Here is an 18,327-nt window from a genome sequence, read left to right on the forward strand (position 1 = left end):
ACACAAAGGCAGAGAAAAAAAAATCTATGATATTCCACACAAAACGCCAAACTTTCTGACATAAATGCAAGGGTGCTAAATGTACAAGTGTAAGTGATCCATATAGTGAACTTGCTTCCCTTTAAGGTCATTGCAAAGGACAAGGGGCACTCTTTGTGTCTGGGGGAAAATACATTTTTCCTCTCCACATAAGGAAGGGATTCTTCACAGTAAGGTCTGTGGAATAGGCTACCTCTCAGGGTGGTTTTAGCATGTTCTATAGATTGCTTTAAGAAAATACTGCATGCTTTTCCTGGTAGCACCAGATATAATAGGGTATTAAAAGTTTAAAGAAATTACACCAGAGACTGTTGATCCAGGGAAAATCCAAATATCCTCACAGGAAAGGAATTTTTTTCCCCTGTTGGTGTGCATTAAAAAAGGGTTATTTTGCCTTCCTCTGTATCAACTATGTAAATGATTTTATCTGGGATATGCTAGTTTGTAGTATGTTTCCCTAGTGGTTGAACTTGATGGGCTTGTGTTTTTATGTAAATACATGATTAAAGCCAACCTCTCTGGTTATTTACATTTACTCTCACACACTCTTTACCTATCCTGACTCTTCTCAGGAAGTCTAGTGGGATTAGTAATCTAATGGTGTCCACTTGATGTTTAGGAAAGTGATTATAATTTATTTTATTTTTTTTTTCTCAGTGGGTTACCATTTATCCCATATCTTGATAACTTGCCAAACTTCAACAGATCAATGGATGGACCTGTCAGACTTCCAATTGTGGATAAATACAAAGTAAGTAGTTTTAGTGTTTTTCTAATATTTTTTTCCCTCACAGCAGTTATCCAGTAAAAATGTTTTCCCTTAATTTTTTGATAATGTGAGGAAGGTTTACCACTGATTTCAGGTTGTAGTGCTAGCTAGGGCTTACTTCCTTTTCTGCTAATGTTTATTAGTTAGGAATTGGGGGTTAACCCTCAAAAAGATTCCTATGGAAGATTTCTCACCTACTCTGTGAAGTGAGGGTAAGACCTGGTTACCAGTACAGTACAAGCCATAAAAGAATCCTGTTATTTCCCACACTATCCAAAACTAGAAAAATGTTTGACTTTACATATACTTTAGGTAATACTCCTTGTACCTCATCCTGCCTCCAGGTGTTTGGGTAGACAAAGGAGTGTTTCCTTCTATATAACTTTCATCGTTTTTTTTTTTTCTACCTGTAAGAAAAATTACCATTGGCTTTTTCTTTCTCGAAAGTACTGTTGCTGTATACAAGCAGTAATTTTAATGTTGCGCAAGTAATGCTTTGTTTATAAATGGTATGTTAAATGACACTGCTTCAAAACAAGCTTGTGCGTGTGTTGCTTCCTTTAGATTTTGAAACCCTCAAAGGCCTCAAAAACATGCCCAGTTACAGCAATATGTCATTTTAACTGCTGCTTCTGTATATAATTGTGATTCATCTTCCATGTTTGTGTGAGATGCCTGTCAGAAAGATTGTTTGTCAACTAAGATGTACATCTCTGAAGCCAGATTCATTCATTTAATTCAATTTTATAACTGGTGTGTGCATACCTTCTAAACATTTATATAAATAACCAAATAATGTCTTGGAAACTTAAGTGGTCAGGATAATACCCATTAAGTCAGTTGCTGTTTTATGAAAAGTAATTTCTCGTCACCTTAAGACTGCTCATTCATTTGTCTTCTTTTATAGGATATGGGTACAGTAGTTCTAGGAAAATTAGAATCTGGGTCAATATGCAAAGGACAGCAGCTTGTCATGATGCCAAACAAGGTATTTACGTTTTGACTCTCACTCTTTTTTTGGTGCTTTTATAATTAACATCGTAGTTGTCTAGCATTTGCCAATCATTCCCTGCCCTACTTAATTAATTTTTTTCTTGAAATCCACTGTAAAATCTTGCATGGATTGTTATCCATTTAAATTCTACAGAACCTGCTTTCCAGAAAGACACATTTAACAGTCCCACAGACTGCAGCAATTTAATTACTGATTTCAAAGTTATTCTAACCAAATCACTGGGTGTTGTGGTCTGCATATGGCTGCGAATTAAACTGCCTACATCAGTCTGGCAAACAGCGGGGTCACATTTGACAAACCGCCATCTTTTATCCTAATGTGTGGCAGTGGAATGAGGAAAGAGTCTTTACATCACTCAAAGTCAAAGACCTGTTTCAGAGAGAAAATCAATTTATGTTTCAGATTAATGTTCATGGCCATTGACTTGACAGAGTGGTTGACTTGTAAACCTGATAAAGCAGGAAACCTATCAAGGCTATCATCCTATCTTTATTAGGATAGTGGGTGTTTTAACCAGATGTGACCATAGGACACGCAAAGCAGGAAAAACTAATACAAGACTGTCTCCGAGCTTTCCTACATTACAATAGAAACTATGGACCTGATTTATTAAAGCTCTCCAAGGCTGGAGAAGATACAGTTGATCCAGCAAACCTGGAATGGTTTTCTTAAGTCATTTGCTATTTGTTAGCAAATGTTTTCAATACTGGACCAGATCCCTTCCAGGTTTGCTGAATCACCCAGGTTCCCTGATGAAAGTGTATCTTCTCCAGCCTTGAAGAGCTTTATTAAATTGGGCCCCACGTGTCTACAGGCAGGAGGTGAGACTGAAAGGTAAAGGAAGTAAGTGGTGAGCACTTTTTTTTACCTCAGTCTGATAACAAGAAACTGAAATGTAAGTAAGAGGTCAGGACTGTGTAAAAAAGCTGAATGACTGTAGGCTACACAATGGGTTTTTCCATTTAGGTTCAGTTTCAAAGGTAATACTTATATTTGATATAATTCCTTTGAGAATTTGCCTCATTTGATCTGAATTTAGTTGGCTTTACCCTTGTAAAATGACAAGCTATGACTTAGTATTGGACAACTTTAATGTTAATGTTCTTTTAGCAACTAAAGTGTGATTTAGCCAGCAAGCAAAGCTTTTATTTGTACATTTTTAACTAAAAAAAGTTTTATGCCTAGATGTTAATGCCTTAATTCTATATTCGCTAGTAATGTTTGTTCCTTGTGTTGTCTTTACCTAAAGCACAATGTTGAAGTCCTTGGCCTCCTGTCTGATGAAGTTGAGACAGAGCTTGTTGCCCCTGGAGAAAATCTGAAGATTAGACTAAAAGGCATTGAGGAGGAGGAAATACTTCCGGGGTTTATTCTGTGCGACCCAAACAACCTTTGTCATTCTGGACGCACATTTGATGCTCAGGTGAAAACTACATACTGGTTGGGTTTCTGTTTGTCCCTAATAGGCAATGCAAACCTTGCAAATAGGCAATAATGTCTATCTATAAACCTAATCTAGGTTGTTGGCACCATATTAAAGCCAGAAGCCAAACATTTTCATAGGTTGTCAGCGTCAATCCCACCAACTCCCATCCCTGTTCCTTTTGGGAAAGGTTTGCTTCAAATTCAATTGCTTCAAAATTTAATTTAAAATGTTGATAATGCATATCACAGTCCTTATTTTGGACATGCCTAAGTTTAACACTGTCGGTAACGCCTGTGCATTTGTTTTACGTAGTTGATGAGTATACATACACATGATGCTTTGTTACCGGTTTATTTAAATCTGTGTTCAGTTCTATTTGTGAACTGGCAATCAGTATACTTGTTTCAGGTTTGTGACTAAAACCAAAAAGCAAGCTTTACATTCAGGCAATTAGAATTCTTTAAAATTAATTCGGCAAGAACAAATAACATCATTTCTCATTGGTAGGTTTGCTTTGTCAGGGATATTAAAAATGATGCAGAAAATGGGTGTACTGCAAGCATACTCTAGTCACAGGCTCTTAACTATAAATACAGGGTTTTTCTCTCTTATCTTGAATTAAAGCTTGAAGTTCCAGTATATCCCAAACCAACACTTACTTCATAAATGTAAGTGGGTAATTAATTATCAATTATCATGACCATACAGTGATTGTAGTGTTTTCCATGCTGTATTGCTCCTTGATCTGGTGTTGTATGTTTAAAGCATAATTCTCAAGTGTCTTTTTATTTCGTTTCAATCATTTTTATTGGTTTTGCATTTTTACAATAGATGAACAAGAAAAAAAAAAATGAATACAATATCAACAAAAAACATGTTTCTTCCGAATAGTATAAGGAAAGCAAAGACAGGCTTTTATAGGCAGAGCTGAATTATAACACAAACAAACGTTTAATTGAACCACGGAAGACCTATTGCCAACATAGACCTACTAGGCTCAGTATACCAATACAAAAAACTAAATTTTACCTACTCAGTGAGGGGCTAAAAAATCGTGTTTACATTACCTCGAGTGCTCATAAGTGCAACAGCGTGTCTCAATCCCTGTTGCGTTTTGCCTGAAGGCTTTCTCGGGATTGTATTGAAACACAGTACTGTTGGGAACAGATAGTACAGTAGAATAATAAAAGGTATAAAATAACGCATTTATAACTATTACAGCTATAATTGTATCTATAGATTAGCATCTTTCGGTAGACAGATGGCTCACGCTAATGAAAGTAAGACAAGGTGCAATAATACCCTAGGTTTCTGGGAGAAGTTCAAGGTATATAATAATAGGTAGTGGTTTTAATGATTAGAATTTACTTGGGAGTGGAATAGCGGTGAATCACTGGTAGAGAAGGAATAGGAGTAGAAAGTCCCAGGTTGTAAAGGTATGACTGAGAACCATGCAAATATGTTTAAATGTGTGTATCTATCATATCATATTAATTATATATGTACTGATACTAGATTATGACCGCTTACTATAAACATACAAAGTTGTCCCAGGGTCCTAGTTTGTGTTTGGACTTGATTTTTTGTTGGAGGTCAAAAAGAATGGAGAATCCTATAAACAAGAATTGAAAAAATACCAATTATTGTTTGTTACTATTTAGCTGTTTTTGCTTTTATACTATTTATGGTACAGGCTAAGCAACGCCACCACTAATTAAATTTGTAAATTGTATTTGTAAACTTCTTTTACACCTCCACCCATTCATGTTACTTACAAACTTTTCCAAAGAACAAAATAAGTGTGAACACAGTTCAGGAAGGGGGGTGGTTGGGGGTGTGAATGGAAAACATGGAATGTCACATGGCACTGTGGGTCTAGGTTAAGTTGAGGTAGTGTTCAGGAAAAACATAATATATTGTACAATATACATATTTAAACTGTAAAACGCAAGTAAACATTGTGTTCATGTCACCCATCTTGTCTGGTTATTGTAATACCACAAATAAGTACCACATAGTGGTCTAAAAAGTAGACCACGGATAACTCAATTCTTAACCACCTGAGCGTTACACTGATTTCTAGATTTCTGTTCCAAAAGCGTCACAGGTTTTCATGAAATTTTTTTTTTTAAATTGTAGACCTGTAACTTACAGAAATATGTCCGAATAGGGTTCTAGTAGATATTAAGGAGAGGGACACCCGACGCTGGAGGACGACGCTGGAACATGGACCCGACGCTGGAACACGGAACCGACGCTGGATTAGCACAGCGGGACCAGGTAAGTGGGGATTTTAGTGTAGGCGAAAAAATACTGGCTTAACCAAAATAGCAAAAATATTTAGTGCGAGAAATTACGGGCTTAGCGGTTAGGGGGTTAAAGACATATTTAGTGCCCATATTGAAACATTTATTGTACCAGGATATCATAGAAAAAAACATATTAGGGAGAGGAAGGGGCAATAGAAAACCAAACAGCCCAGGAAGGAAAGGGAGGAGGGGAGTCTTTTTATTCTAAACCATCTGGAACATCTTTTTGAAAAAAAAATACTTCTATCCTGTTTTCTTCCCTTGTTGTCCATCTTTTTGGCTCGTGTACAACTTATTTTACAACTCAATGACATGTCATCTACAAGTCCTAAAACGCTAAGCCTTGTGAAGCCAGGGGCAAAATATTTTGAAATTCAGAGGCTATGAACACTAAAATATTTAGATATGTGTAGCAAGCAGAAATTACACTGTGCCAGACACTGTGGAGCAACAATATCTTCAAAATTCACAACATAGTAAAGCCCTTTAAAAAAAGATATCTGGATCCTTTGTATTATTTTTCTCCCTTTTCCTATGTAAATGGTTGAAAGTCAGTACTTTAAAGCAGCGGGGGTCGCCAACCTTTTTGGTCCCCCCGGATGACTAAAATTACCGGCTCCTGACCGCGCATGCGCGAGAAGCCAGTTGTCAATCAAAGGGGAGGAACTTCCCCATAGTGACATCATAACCCCGCCCACTCTGCCATCACAGATCTGAGCCTGTGATGGGACAGTGGGTGGGTTGTTGGCTCAGGGAAGTGGGTGGGTTGTGTTTGACGACAAGGATTTGCACAGGGGACGTAGTCCCCGGCTCTGGCCGATGCGTCCCCCCCCCTGCAGGGTCCACCGACCAGAGCAGCAGACCACTGGTTGGGGACTGCTGCTTTAAAGTGTATGTAAAGCCTAAACTTTTTTTTCTCCTCTTTTCCTTTTCAATGCAAGCTCAGAATTTAGTAATGTTCTCATTTTGTTACAGCAACAATTTCACACAAATAGATGCCCAGCTCCCCAACAGAGGTAGTCTGCTTTAAAACCTGTTAGAGGTTTTAACCCTTCCTTTTAATGTAATTTTTACATCATTACAGAAATAAAATTGTAATATTCAAGTGTGGGATTAGCAGACAGGAAGTCTGTCTTTTCAAAGTTTTTCAGTTCGGTATATAGCTTTTCTCTGTTTATATAATCTATTAAAACATTTACATGTTTTTTCCTGTAAATGCTGCCTGAATTTAAATTTAATTTCTCTTGTAATTCACAGATTGTAATAATTGAGCACAAGTCAATCATTTGTCCTGGATACAATGCCGTGCTACATATTCACACATGTATCGAAGAAGTTGAGATTACTGTAAGTGTGCATTTCTTCTGTGGCTATTTTGTGTTTTGTTTTTTTTTATTGCTGACATTGAAAACAACACAATTTTGACTTCCTAAAATTATTTTCCCCTAATCTAGGCCTTAATTTGCTTGGTAGACAAAAAAACAGGGGAAAAGAGTAAGACACGACCCCGCTTTGTAAAACAAGACCAAGTGTGTATTGCGCGCTTACGGACAGCAGGCACAATCTGCCTTGAAACATTCAAGGATTTCCCTCAGATGGGTCGATTTACTTTGCGAGATGAAGGTGAGTAATCTTACTTTTACAGCAACTTGCATTAAAACTAATAATTTCCTTTTTTTTTGTGGCTGCTTAAACCCAAATCTGTCAGTATGTCTGTTTTTGCTGGGTAGTAACCTATATAGCCAAGCTCCTGAGTGATAAGCGGTCCATTTTGCTAAGGATTTCATCTGGTTTAACAATTCAGCTTCTGTTTCATATACTATTATTAACATAAAATTCCAAACCGAAAATTGTTTGATTGGGAAGCTCAGGATTCTTTGGAGAATTGCTTTCTGACAGAGAGGTAATAGGCAGGGTTGTCCCATCTGGACATGGTGGGCCAGTGAAAAGTCTGATGGTCCGACATGGCAAGCTTCTGGGCTATCTTGCACAGTGCCTGAAGCTGCTCAGGCAGTGGGGTGTGACTTTGTAGGAAATGAGGTCTCTCCCTAGGAAACAGCTGGGGGAGAGGATCATGGATTCTGTTTGTCATGAGCTACTGGCCTTAAGAGATTTTCCACATTCTGTATTGGAGGGTGGATTACGTTTCTTAAATTCAGAAGGGATCCCTTTAAGTTTAGGGACCTGACATTGCTCGCCTTCCATAGTAGACTCTATGTGAGGAATAATTTCCAGTACCGAGCTGTAGAGAACCACGGGTGCCCCAGAGCCAAGTGTGGAGAGGTTGAGTCTATGGACCTCCGCCAACTCCATTGCCCCTTCATTGGGGACTCCATTGGGACCCTAGGGTGTTGGGTCCCTGTCCCCTTTCACCCCTGTGGTTTTTTGCTAATTTGAAATTTTGAAGAAGAGCTGTGTGTGTAGGGGGGTTTACTGTTTCCTTGCCTAATCTTGTTTGTAAGTTTCCTTGTTTTAAGCTGTAGTTTATAAATTGATTTTAGGCATAATCATGTTTGAGTATGGGGAAATATCCTTGTTTTTTCCTTTTTTTCTATTTGGGAATGGTTAACAATTCCCCTTTAGTTTGCTTGGTATATAATAGAGTGATAGAAAACTTCTAGTGAATTGAAATTTAATACATCAAAGGTTTTATGAGGAAGTTCTTGGTTTATTTTTGGTTTAGAGTAAATACCTTGCAAGTTTAGTTTCTCTCGGTGAAGAGTTCCTTAAGTTATTGTTTTATTTATCTATTTTTATTTTTGTAAAGAAATTTTGGTGAGCTGATTGTAAGTTTAAATCTTCAATAAAAAAGAAAATTTAGTAGTACTCTTGTACATTCCAACGCCTTTCGCACATTAAATCCACTTCATCAGAGAATAACTATGTACAATATGAGTTAGCAAATTATACTAGAACAAAAAATGTTTTTTTTTTTTTAATATTTAGACCTGACCAGGAAACAAAAAAGATTTTTGCAATGTGTGTTTTTCTAAGGGATGTTGGCAGTGAGTGGTAATTTAGAGAATGGACAAATAAATTACCATTCTGCAAAGTAAGATTAAACAGAATCATCAACATGGGATACAGGTAATAAAGAAAGTGTCTGGTCCCAGCATGTTTCGTCTGTGTCTTCCTGTTTCGATGTGGCTTCCTTGAGGGAGGTTGAAGCTTAAACTGATAGTACAACATCAAACACCAAAAACATGCAGTTATATTAACTGGCTTTGCCCCAAAATTGACCTTCAACTATGGTAATGACATATGAGTATGGTAGGGACATTAGATTAAAAGCCCCTTTGAGGGTCAGCTAGTGACATGAAACTGGACTTTAAAGTGCTGGGTAATATGCCAACGCTATATAAATACTGGATAATAGGTGCAATTTATAAAAAACAGTCAGTGATTAACAATGGTGAATATGTAACTTAGAATACAGTTAAAATCAGATATAAGAAAAGATCTTACGTATGAGGCTGAGTTCGGAAAATCCAAGATTGGAAGGAGTGTCACTTTGGAACATGTATAACAAGAAGGAACAAATATAGGCTAAACATTATAAATTGTTTCCACTAATATATGTAGGGTTTGAGGAAAAAGGAAAACTTATAAAAGTATCCACTTTAAGGGCATTCTAGTATGAAAAGGAACATCCTATAGGCTATGATTGAGTGGGTAAAAAATGGATTGATTTACTACTGTATGTATGGTAGAACAACGAGATTGTTTGTTTCTGTTTGCTGATTAGAAGTAAAGAAATTACTTGCTCTCTAAGGGGTTACAAGCAGGTCAAAATGTTATTAAAACAAATAATGGAAATAAAAACAGTTCTGTCTTTAACTTCTCTAAACATATAGGTTTTTCTGCTCAATTTGCCTACCTAAAATTGGCAAGGCAGCAGTGTCTTTGAGATGTAACTACACATGTGCTAGAATGAGGAAAGGAAACTGAGCATGTGCAAGAAGGATAAGAAGACAGACAGGCAAAGGCCCCTCCCCTTGTTACACCTACCCGCCTACTGGCTTAAAGATAGAATCAAAAAGAGGGATGAAGTGACATTCGGTTTGTGGCATGCTTGTTGTACCATGGGTGTTTAACAAGCTACTCGCTCTAATATCAGCCTTCTTGGGGTATCCTAATTTGAACTTCGAACTGTAAACAATGTGTAAGAACTCTGAAGGGCCATGATTGTAAAACTGTTGCTGGTTCTATCTCATTGTTTAGTGGCTAGAGTGCTCTCCGTTCTCAAGTTAGTGTTTTTCAGTCTATGAAATCTACTTTTAGCAGTTAACTTCACCCAAAAACACTTCAGAGATTGTCATAGCTTTCTGTATTATGGATCTGACCCATATCCTGTTGGGTTAACACTGAAGATGCAACACCTTTTCCCTTCATATTTGAGCGCCGTATTGACCCATGTGCAAAGTAACAGGCAGGAAGGGCAAAAATGCCTTTAGGAACCTATTTTCCCCTATTGCGGGACCTAGATATAAAAAAACAACTATAATATCTAGACCCGTGTTCCACCATAAAAATTGTGTAAACAAATAATTGCTATATAATAACCCCCCCCATACTGTAATGGCCATATTTTCACTTCCCCGAAGTGTCAGTCCAAACGTCTTCAGAAAGGAGAAAGGCAACAAACACTTGTAAACTACTCATTCTATCTAAACAAGGGTCTGCATAAAGGAGCCTTGTCAGGAACCAGAAAGCTTTCCACCCACCCTTATAAATGTATTGCCAAGATATTTTGAAGCACCTATTTAGCACCCAGTTCTGTACATTACCACAATTAATTTTAAATGAAACAACTCAGATGCAGTTGAACTGCAGACTTTTTGTGTCATGAAACTCCTCAATTTTGACTGCATTTAAGCTGGATTTGAGCAGACAGTATGTCTCTGAACACCTCAGAATTCATTCAGCTGCTTCTGTCCTGTGTCACATTATGGATAAACACTAGTGTCCCAGTGCCACTGACAGCAATTCACGCCCAAGCCATCACACTGCCTCCGCCATGTTTTACAGATGATGTGGTATGCTTTGTATCATGAGCTGTTCCACATCTTCTCCATATTTGTTTCTTGCCATCGTTCCAGTAAAGCTTTATCTTGGTTTCATCTGTCCAAAGAATGTTTTTCCAGAACTGTGCTCTCTTTTTTAGATGTTTTTGAGCAAAGTCCAATCTAGCCTTTCTATTCTTAAGGCTTATCTTCAGGTTTCTCTTCACCATGGAAATGATTCTGCCATCATCCACCACTGTTGTCTTCCGTGGATGTTCAGGTCTTTTGGCGTTGCTGAGTTCACCAGTGCTTTGTTTCTTTCTCATGATGTACCAAACTGTAGATTTTGACACTCCTAATATTGTAGCAATTTCTTGTATGGGTTTTTTCTGTTTTTGCAGCTGAAGGATGGCTTGTTTCACCTGCATGGAGAACTCCGCATGTTGTCTGTTCACAGCAACATCTTTCACATACAACCCCCCCCCCCCCCCCCTTAAATCAATTCCAGGCCTTTTATCTGCTTAATTGGAAATGACATAATGAAGGAATTGCCCACACCAGTCCATGAAATAACCTTTGAGTCAATTATCCAATTAATTATGAACCCCTGAAATGAAATTTTTTTTTTTACACAATCTTTTTTGTTCAACCCACTGAATTAAAGCTGAAAGCCTGCAGTTTAACTGCATCTGAGTTTTCATTTAAAATTAACTGTGGTAATGTACAGAACCAAAATTAGAAAAATAGTTGTCTGTGTCCAAATATTTATGGACCTAACTGTGTATGTATGTGTGTGTGTATATATATATATATATATATATATATATATATATATATATATATAGTGTGTGTATATATATGTTTGTGTTTTAAATAATATAAAAAATAGTAAGCCTTTTAGTAAGTTAAAAAATAGTAGCCTTTTTATAACAATAACTTACTTAGTCCACGCAAAACAGGTTTTTATGTAAGCTAGATGGTAGTGAGCTAGGTTCACTAGAACCATTGGGAACTACCTACTAGACACAGTCCTATTTAGGAAGATTCCTTGTTTGTTTTTAGTCACCACAAGAGCATTTTGCTTTCACTAGGTCGAGGCAGACCAAATCCAAGGCCCCTGGGGTGTTAGGAATCTTATTTTATGGTTATTGCTCTTCCCACTAAAGAAGGAAGCACATCTTTATACCTTTTTGTTCTGTTTCACACAATTTTACGAAGTTTATGTGGAACAATCTGCTAGATTTTGGGGACAAGGGTATTCAGGCAGCAGTGGGAATCACCTGGTTTATGAGAATGGATTATCTCTTAGTGGGTGGTGGTAGTGATGTCTAATGCTATGTTTACTGGTTCCAAATGCTCAATCTAAAGACTGAGCCCTCTAAGTAATAACCACCTTTGAATTTAAACCAATTTTTGTTTTATTTTTTTCTGCTTGCCACTGCCTAGTACACATGATATATTTTTACTTTTAATTTTACAATCTGATTAAATTGTTGCATTATTAGTAAATCAAGGTGGTTATAATTCATTTTTAAAATTCAGAAGTGTTTGTATTAATTAAGAGCAAACGTCTATATCATGTGTATAAGTTTAATACTGATTGGAACTGTGATTCTTTCTAGAATGGTAGAATCTTGAACATATGTATGCAGTGCTTTAGAACTTTCAATAGAGTGCAATATTGCCAGCAGATCTGCTTATATGTTCTCTCTGACAGTCGGAAACTACATTGTTTAGATCTGTAGTATGTATTTGTCCCAAGCATATTTACACCTGGTTTATGACCTTAGGCTGGGTCTACATGGACGTTTTGTAAAAAGGCATGTAAACGTTCCTACTGCGTTTATAAGCGTTTTTATGCACTTATTGTAACGTTTTAAAACTTTTTTTTAATGCTGGAAAAAGCTGAAAAACGTCTATGCCGCGTTTATCCGCGTTTATCCGCGTTTTACCGCGATTCTACAAGCGTTTTAGCACTTGGTAGAAATGCAAATTGTGACCCTGGGCAGTGATTTCTGCAAGTACAGGAAGTACATACATCCCTGCATACATGTGATAATGTGATCATGCAACAGTACAGTGACAAATGTAACAGTATACACAGAAAAGAGTGCAAAGTGAAGCACAATTAAAGACAATGACTACACACAAGTGATAACGAATGACATCATTTGCAGGTGTGAAAAGCACCAAAACTAAACACAATGGCAGACAATCTTCACACGTGCCAGGCATAGGTGTTAATTTTTACCAGCATAGTACATGTAATTATTATGCATGACACATGGAATAGTGACACAGGACACAGGCTATTGTTAAAACGTTTGTAAAAGCCTCCATTGAAATCAATGGAAGCTTTTTTATTGACAATTTCTAGCATGCATAAACGCAGGAAAACGCTCCCATTAAAATCAATGGACGCGATTTCCCGCGTTTTCCCGCGATTTACCAGCGTTTTAATTTTTTAAACGTTGCAAGCAACGTTTAAAATAAAGCTCAGAAACGTGCCTGAAGGAAACGTTCTGGTGTAGATTAGCCCATTGGAATGCATGGGGACTTCAAACAAGGGCTTTAAAAGCCTCAGGTTAAACGCTGGGGAAACAGTCCGTGTAGACTAAGCCTTAGCTGTCTGACTTGCTACCTTAGCAGGAAGTTTTTTTTCTGTACATATTAATTTTATAAGATACTTTTAGGTCAGTTTTGAATTTTTTTCTTGTTAGGTAATGCCTGATAGGTAATTCCTGATCTTCACTTCATATTGAAAATCTTCCTTCTTGGGCCTTAGTTGGTTAGTTTTTGTTTTTTCTTGAAAACTGTTCCATTCTTACATCGTTGTCCTGTTGTGATATTGCCTCACCCTTTGCTTCCATGCCAACTCTAAAGTTGAGGGTTTATACTTGCTTTATGGTTGGCAAAACAAAAAGGGGTAATCTCCCCAGCTAACCACAGGCAACATTAAAATGGTTGAGTAATGCTAGTATAGAAGAATATAAATATACTCATTTTCTCCCGAGAACTTTTTTTTTTTTAGCCAGGCGGTCATAAATTGGGATAGAGCAACACACAATTTTAGTGTTCCAAGTTTTGTCATAAGTATCTAGTACCCCTAAAATTGTGGCTGCTTAGCACCACTCCCCTATATTTTGGTATAACTTTGTAATGCCCTTTTCTCTCATTTTGCTATTTTCCCTCCACTGTCATGCTAACTTTTACTGTGACCCAGCTTCTTAATGTGCCATGTTTTTAAAGAGTGTAATCACTTCTAGTACAGTGTTCTCCCCAGCCCCTTTTAGCCAGGTGCACCAGCCGGCACTTTTCAGTAACCTCCCGGCTGTTTTGGGTGGCTACTGAAGAGTTGGGTAACATACAGGGACTGCCAACCGCCTAAAATTTTTTCCCACCCAGCTTAAAAAAAATTTCTGGGTTGAGCCCTGTAGTAGTCTAATAGTGTAATCAATGTAATATATTAAAGCTTGCTTAACATTACAGTTTTTTTTTTAAAAAAATGCCATTTTCCACTCCTGAGTGCCTACTGGCAACTGCTAAACCCTAGGAGAGGTAACAGGCATAACTCCTAGCTTTTTACAGATGTTTTCAATTGCTAATGAAAAGTGTTGGGTGATGTACCCAGCTAAAAAAGGGGCTAAAGAACAGTGTTCATATAGCAATCAAGAAATAGAGGACATGACTTTGAATAATACAGACTGCAAAAGATTACAAAAGGTTTTAGTGTATATATACCAAATTTACCATTGGCTACCAAAAAGTATTTTCTTAAGCATGCATAATTAGCTAAACTGTGTGTTAATTGTTATAGAAGAAGCCAAGAGCAACCTATGCCAAATTAACACAGAAATCCTCTCAGAAAACTATCTGAGAAAAAAGCAAGTAACATGGAAAAGAATGGTTACACCCAGAATATGTGAAGTGTTAAAGATACACAGTAAAAATCTTCCCTCTACCACCAGAGCTGACAGCCTGCCTGGCTGCCCAGTCCAAGTGGTTTACTGATGACAGTTAGTTGGCTACTGAAATGTGCTGGGTCGTTCGCCCAGCTAAAAGGAGCTGGGAAGAACAGTGAATGCTGTTCATCAGAAGCTGGTTTGAATGAAAGTAATGCACAGCCCGTAGTTTTAGAACAGTCATTGAATTACATTTATGAGCCCCTGTTGCAAAACAAAGTATGTCTGAGAATGAATGTTAATGGTAATGTTTTAATATCCATTATGCTTTTCTTTTTCAGGCAAGACTATTGCAATCGGGAAGGTCTTGAAACTGGTTCCTGAAAAGGATTAAGCCGCCTTCTTGTTCTTTGATGAAAATTGACTCTACCGAAGCCTACTTCACTTCGCCTTCTTACTTTCTGGCTATTGACAAACTCTCTGCCCATTGATAAACTCTATTCCCAGTTATAAGTTCACACGTCAGAAAAAAGGTCCACAATGCCAGCTTTCTCATATTGAGAGCTCCACTATGCCACTGTTGAGTTACTTCCCTCAAAATTTTTCTTTTCAACACCCCCCAAAATGTGAACTGAGATTTGGCAATAGCTATGTAAGTGATGTTGAAAAATTTGCCTATAGCAATGAAATTTAATTTTTTTTTAAATACATGAAACACTGCATACTAATCCTAAATAGACCAAGCGTGGAAATGTGTAAACACCTTACAGGGGAAATAAACTGTATTAATAAAATATCAGTTTAAAACCTTTTTTGGTATTGGAATTGCTTTCAAATGCTTGTTTTTTGTTTTTTACCTGAATGTAATGTCACTTTAAAAAAAGCAAACATTTTTCGCTTTAAAATAGACATATCTCTACTTATTGAGCCCCAGACAATATAGGCATAATAAATTTAGGTGCAATTTTTAAATGTTTTCTCTGCTTTAACAAATATATTAAATACTCTTAATGCAAACAATTGCAACATTTTCTTTATTCTCTGCTGATGCAGTGTATTAGATCAAGTTGATTTTGCTTTTGGGCATCAGTCTGCATTTTTTTTTCTTACAGACATTTAATGGCTTTTATTAATAGAAGATCCAGGTAAAAAAGCTTTTTCCTCTGAGCTACATTTTTATGTACAACCTACGAATGCTAGGTTCTCTGATGTAGTTTTTTTTTGTTTTGTTTTTTATATAAAGGGTTTTTTTTCTCTTTGCTGCTTAGTTTCTGAGAGGAGCAGGAAACTTTTAATGTGGATATCTTTCAAGTTTGCACATAATAAACTTCTAGATATGTGATTTATGTAGACTAATATTATCATCTGTAAACTTTGCATATCAAGAGTTCAGCTTGTCTAGAACCAAAGTTAATAAAGTTGTCCCTGGTGATCAGTAAAACTTTTGTTCTAGTGATATTTGGGATACTAAGGGCAATAGTGTAGCTATTTGTAGCTGTTTGACATTCTATAAAGGGGCCAAAATCGTTTTGTTTTTGTTTTTTGAGCAATTATTTGCAGTTTTTTTTTATTAAGATTGAGATATATTCAGATGTGTTGGAGTACCTAGAAATATTTTACAGTCTATAAGACTGCTTTTTTGCAGATTGAAAACTGTGAAAATTGTTCAACCCTGTTTTGTATTTGTACATATTTTTTTTTTCATTCATTTCACCATTAAGTCCACATAATACAGCCTACGTTTTCAAATACTCTTGTTGCAGTCGTAATGCATGAAATTGAAATAAATTTTATTATGTCAGCAAAGATGTGGGCTTAGTTTTTACTAATAAGTGGTAGCAGTTAATTGATGATGTGGAACTAAAATGTAGCTTTGCTTGCCTTATATTTTCTACATAGATGCTTCTGTTGTCATTATATTTATTCAATATAAGTATTATGGAAGTAATTTGAGTAAGCCAGACAGTTTGATTTTTGAGGTCCTTTCACCTTTGGGATCCCAGTACATTTTGAGTATTTAGCTTCAAATCTGGAAAAACTGCAGGGCTTTCAGTAGGTTTATTACTGGACCTGACTATATTTAAGTACCATTTAACGTATAATTATAGAGCATTCCCTATAATTTGCAAAATGCCACATCCCATTTGATAATAAAGAAAAACCATAAAGGTTATAGAGCTGGGACTTTGAAGGCATTAACGGTATATATAGCTATCCAAGAAATTTTTTTTTTCAAACCATTAATTTTTATTTGTTCAAAAATATTGTTAAAACATTTCAAAAACCCAATTATTGATCTGCTTAGGTACAGAATAGGCTAGAAAAGTTTGAAGTGTTTCCCGGGTCAAATAGTCTGCTTCCTCAGGAACGAATCGGCCTATGATTAGAAAAATTAGTGCAGTTGCAAAGTTGGCCCATAATCAAATAAATTTGATAACTTATTACACCTCATAGATAATGCAGACCCACGTCAATAGCCAAAGTTCTTTGATAATAACGTAGAACTTTAATTACTCCTACTTGTTTGATATATGAATCTTTCCATAATTCTTTATATATAAAATAAACGTAGCATACATCTATGGCATATCACCGTGATCCTGCAAATTCCATCAAATACTCACCCTAAGCTTACATTATTTAAAAATCCTGTGCACCAATATATATAATTCATAGCTAACACAACTAAGTGTTAAACTGCGACCATACACCACTCAGTTAATAAACAAGCAATTTGATACAGAAAATGTTGCTGGTAAATATCCTCATTAAAAGATATATAAAAAGCGCAATTTGAAGTTTTCAGCTCCTATTTATCAATGCCTTTAAATAAAAAAAAATAAATAAAAATAACCATTACTTACCCTTCACCATGGATCTGGATCTTTACTTATTTCTGCATGGTTTCTTACCTAAATAGTGTACTCTAGTCAGACAGCGTTCCTCGTGGTTGCTTAAAACCGCTTCTGGGGATGGTGTTTTTTTGTAACATCAATCATGTTTTCTAATTTAAGCAGATATTTGATAACATGTCTGTATTTTATGTATGGAGTATTAACTTATATGCAGTATAATTGATGTGTATATGCAAAAAAATAAATATTTGTTCCATCATTTTAAACAGATGATTGATAACCTGTATGATACCATGTATGGAATATTAATTTATATGCAATATCAATTGTTATATATGTATTAAATGACTATTCCACTAACCTAAAATGACATTTTATAACATGTTTATAATACAATGTATGGAACATCAATTTAAATGCACTATTAATTGATTGTTGGGATTTTATGTTTAAAATGTTTGGGGGTGGTTGATTTTTTTGCTTTCATGTTTTTCTTGTTTAATTTATTTGTATTGGTTCTACAATTCATGTATGCCTTACATTCTGTACTGATTCCCCTGGGTAGTGTATTAAGGCTCTCTTAACCTCGCGTTGCCTTCAGCAACGCTAGGTAAATAAAGAGCTGGTGTTAGTGAGTAATGGCTACTTTGTGAAATATCTTGGTTGCACCTGCTCATTACAAAGATGAACGGAGTCTGATCCCCTAATAGGGAAGGGCTGCCCTCATCCCGCTAGCCAGGGACTATCTGCACCCTCTCTAACAAAACCGCTCGGTGGTGGCTCCTATGATATTTGTTCCCGAAGCCTAATTACCTGCAACACTATCCCCGAAAGTGGGAGTGATTTTAATCAACCACAAGGAATGCTGTCTGACTAGAGTACACTATTTAAATGGGAAAACATGCAGCATTTAGTAAAGATACCGTGGTTGGGGCATTGGCAGTCATTTTCTTAGATCCAATGCGATCCATAGTGAAGCGTAAGTAACGGTTGTAGTTTTTTTATTTCA

At 36.5% G+C, this 18,327-nt stretch overlaps 1 protein-coding gene across 1 annotated transcript in view; it reads left to right on the forward strand.

The window, feature by feature from the left end:
- The window catches only part of GSPT1 (G1 to S phase transition 1), a 51,552-nt gene extending 36,278 nt beyond the window's left edge, over positions 1-15,274 (forward strand). The window contains exons 10-15 of the mRNA XM_072418994.1: positions 697-790; positions 1,716-1,796; positions 3,073-3,246; positions 6,816-6,905; positions 7,013-7,181; positions 14,805-15,274. Coding sequence (XP_072275095.1) covers positions 697-790; positions 1,716-1,796; positions 3,073-3,246; positions 6,816-6,905; positions 7,013-7,181; positions 14,805-14,857 — 661 coding nt within the window. The 3' untranslated portion in view covers positions 14,858-15,274. The remainder of the gene's footprint in view (positions 1-696; positions 791-1,715; positions 1,797-3,072; positions 3,247-6,815; positions 6,906-7,012; positions 7,182-14,804) is intronic.
- The last annotated feature ends 3,053 nt before the right edge of the window (positions 15,275-18,327 follow it).

Source organism: Pyxicephalus adspersus, chromosome 7 (genome assembly GCF_032062135.1).
Source record: "Pyxicephalus adspersus chromosome 7, UCB_Pads_2.0, whole genome shotgun sequence".
Taxonomy (NCBI): Eukaryota; Metazoa; Chordata; class Amphibia; order Anura; family Pyxicephalidae; genus Pyxicephalus; species Pyxicephalus adspersus.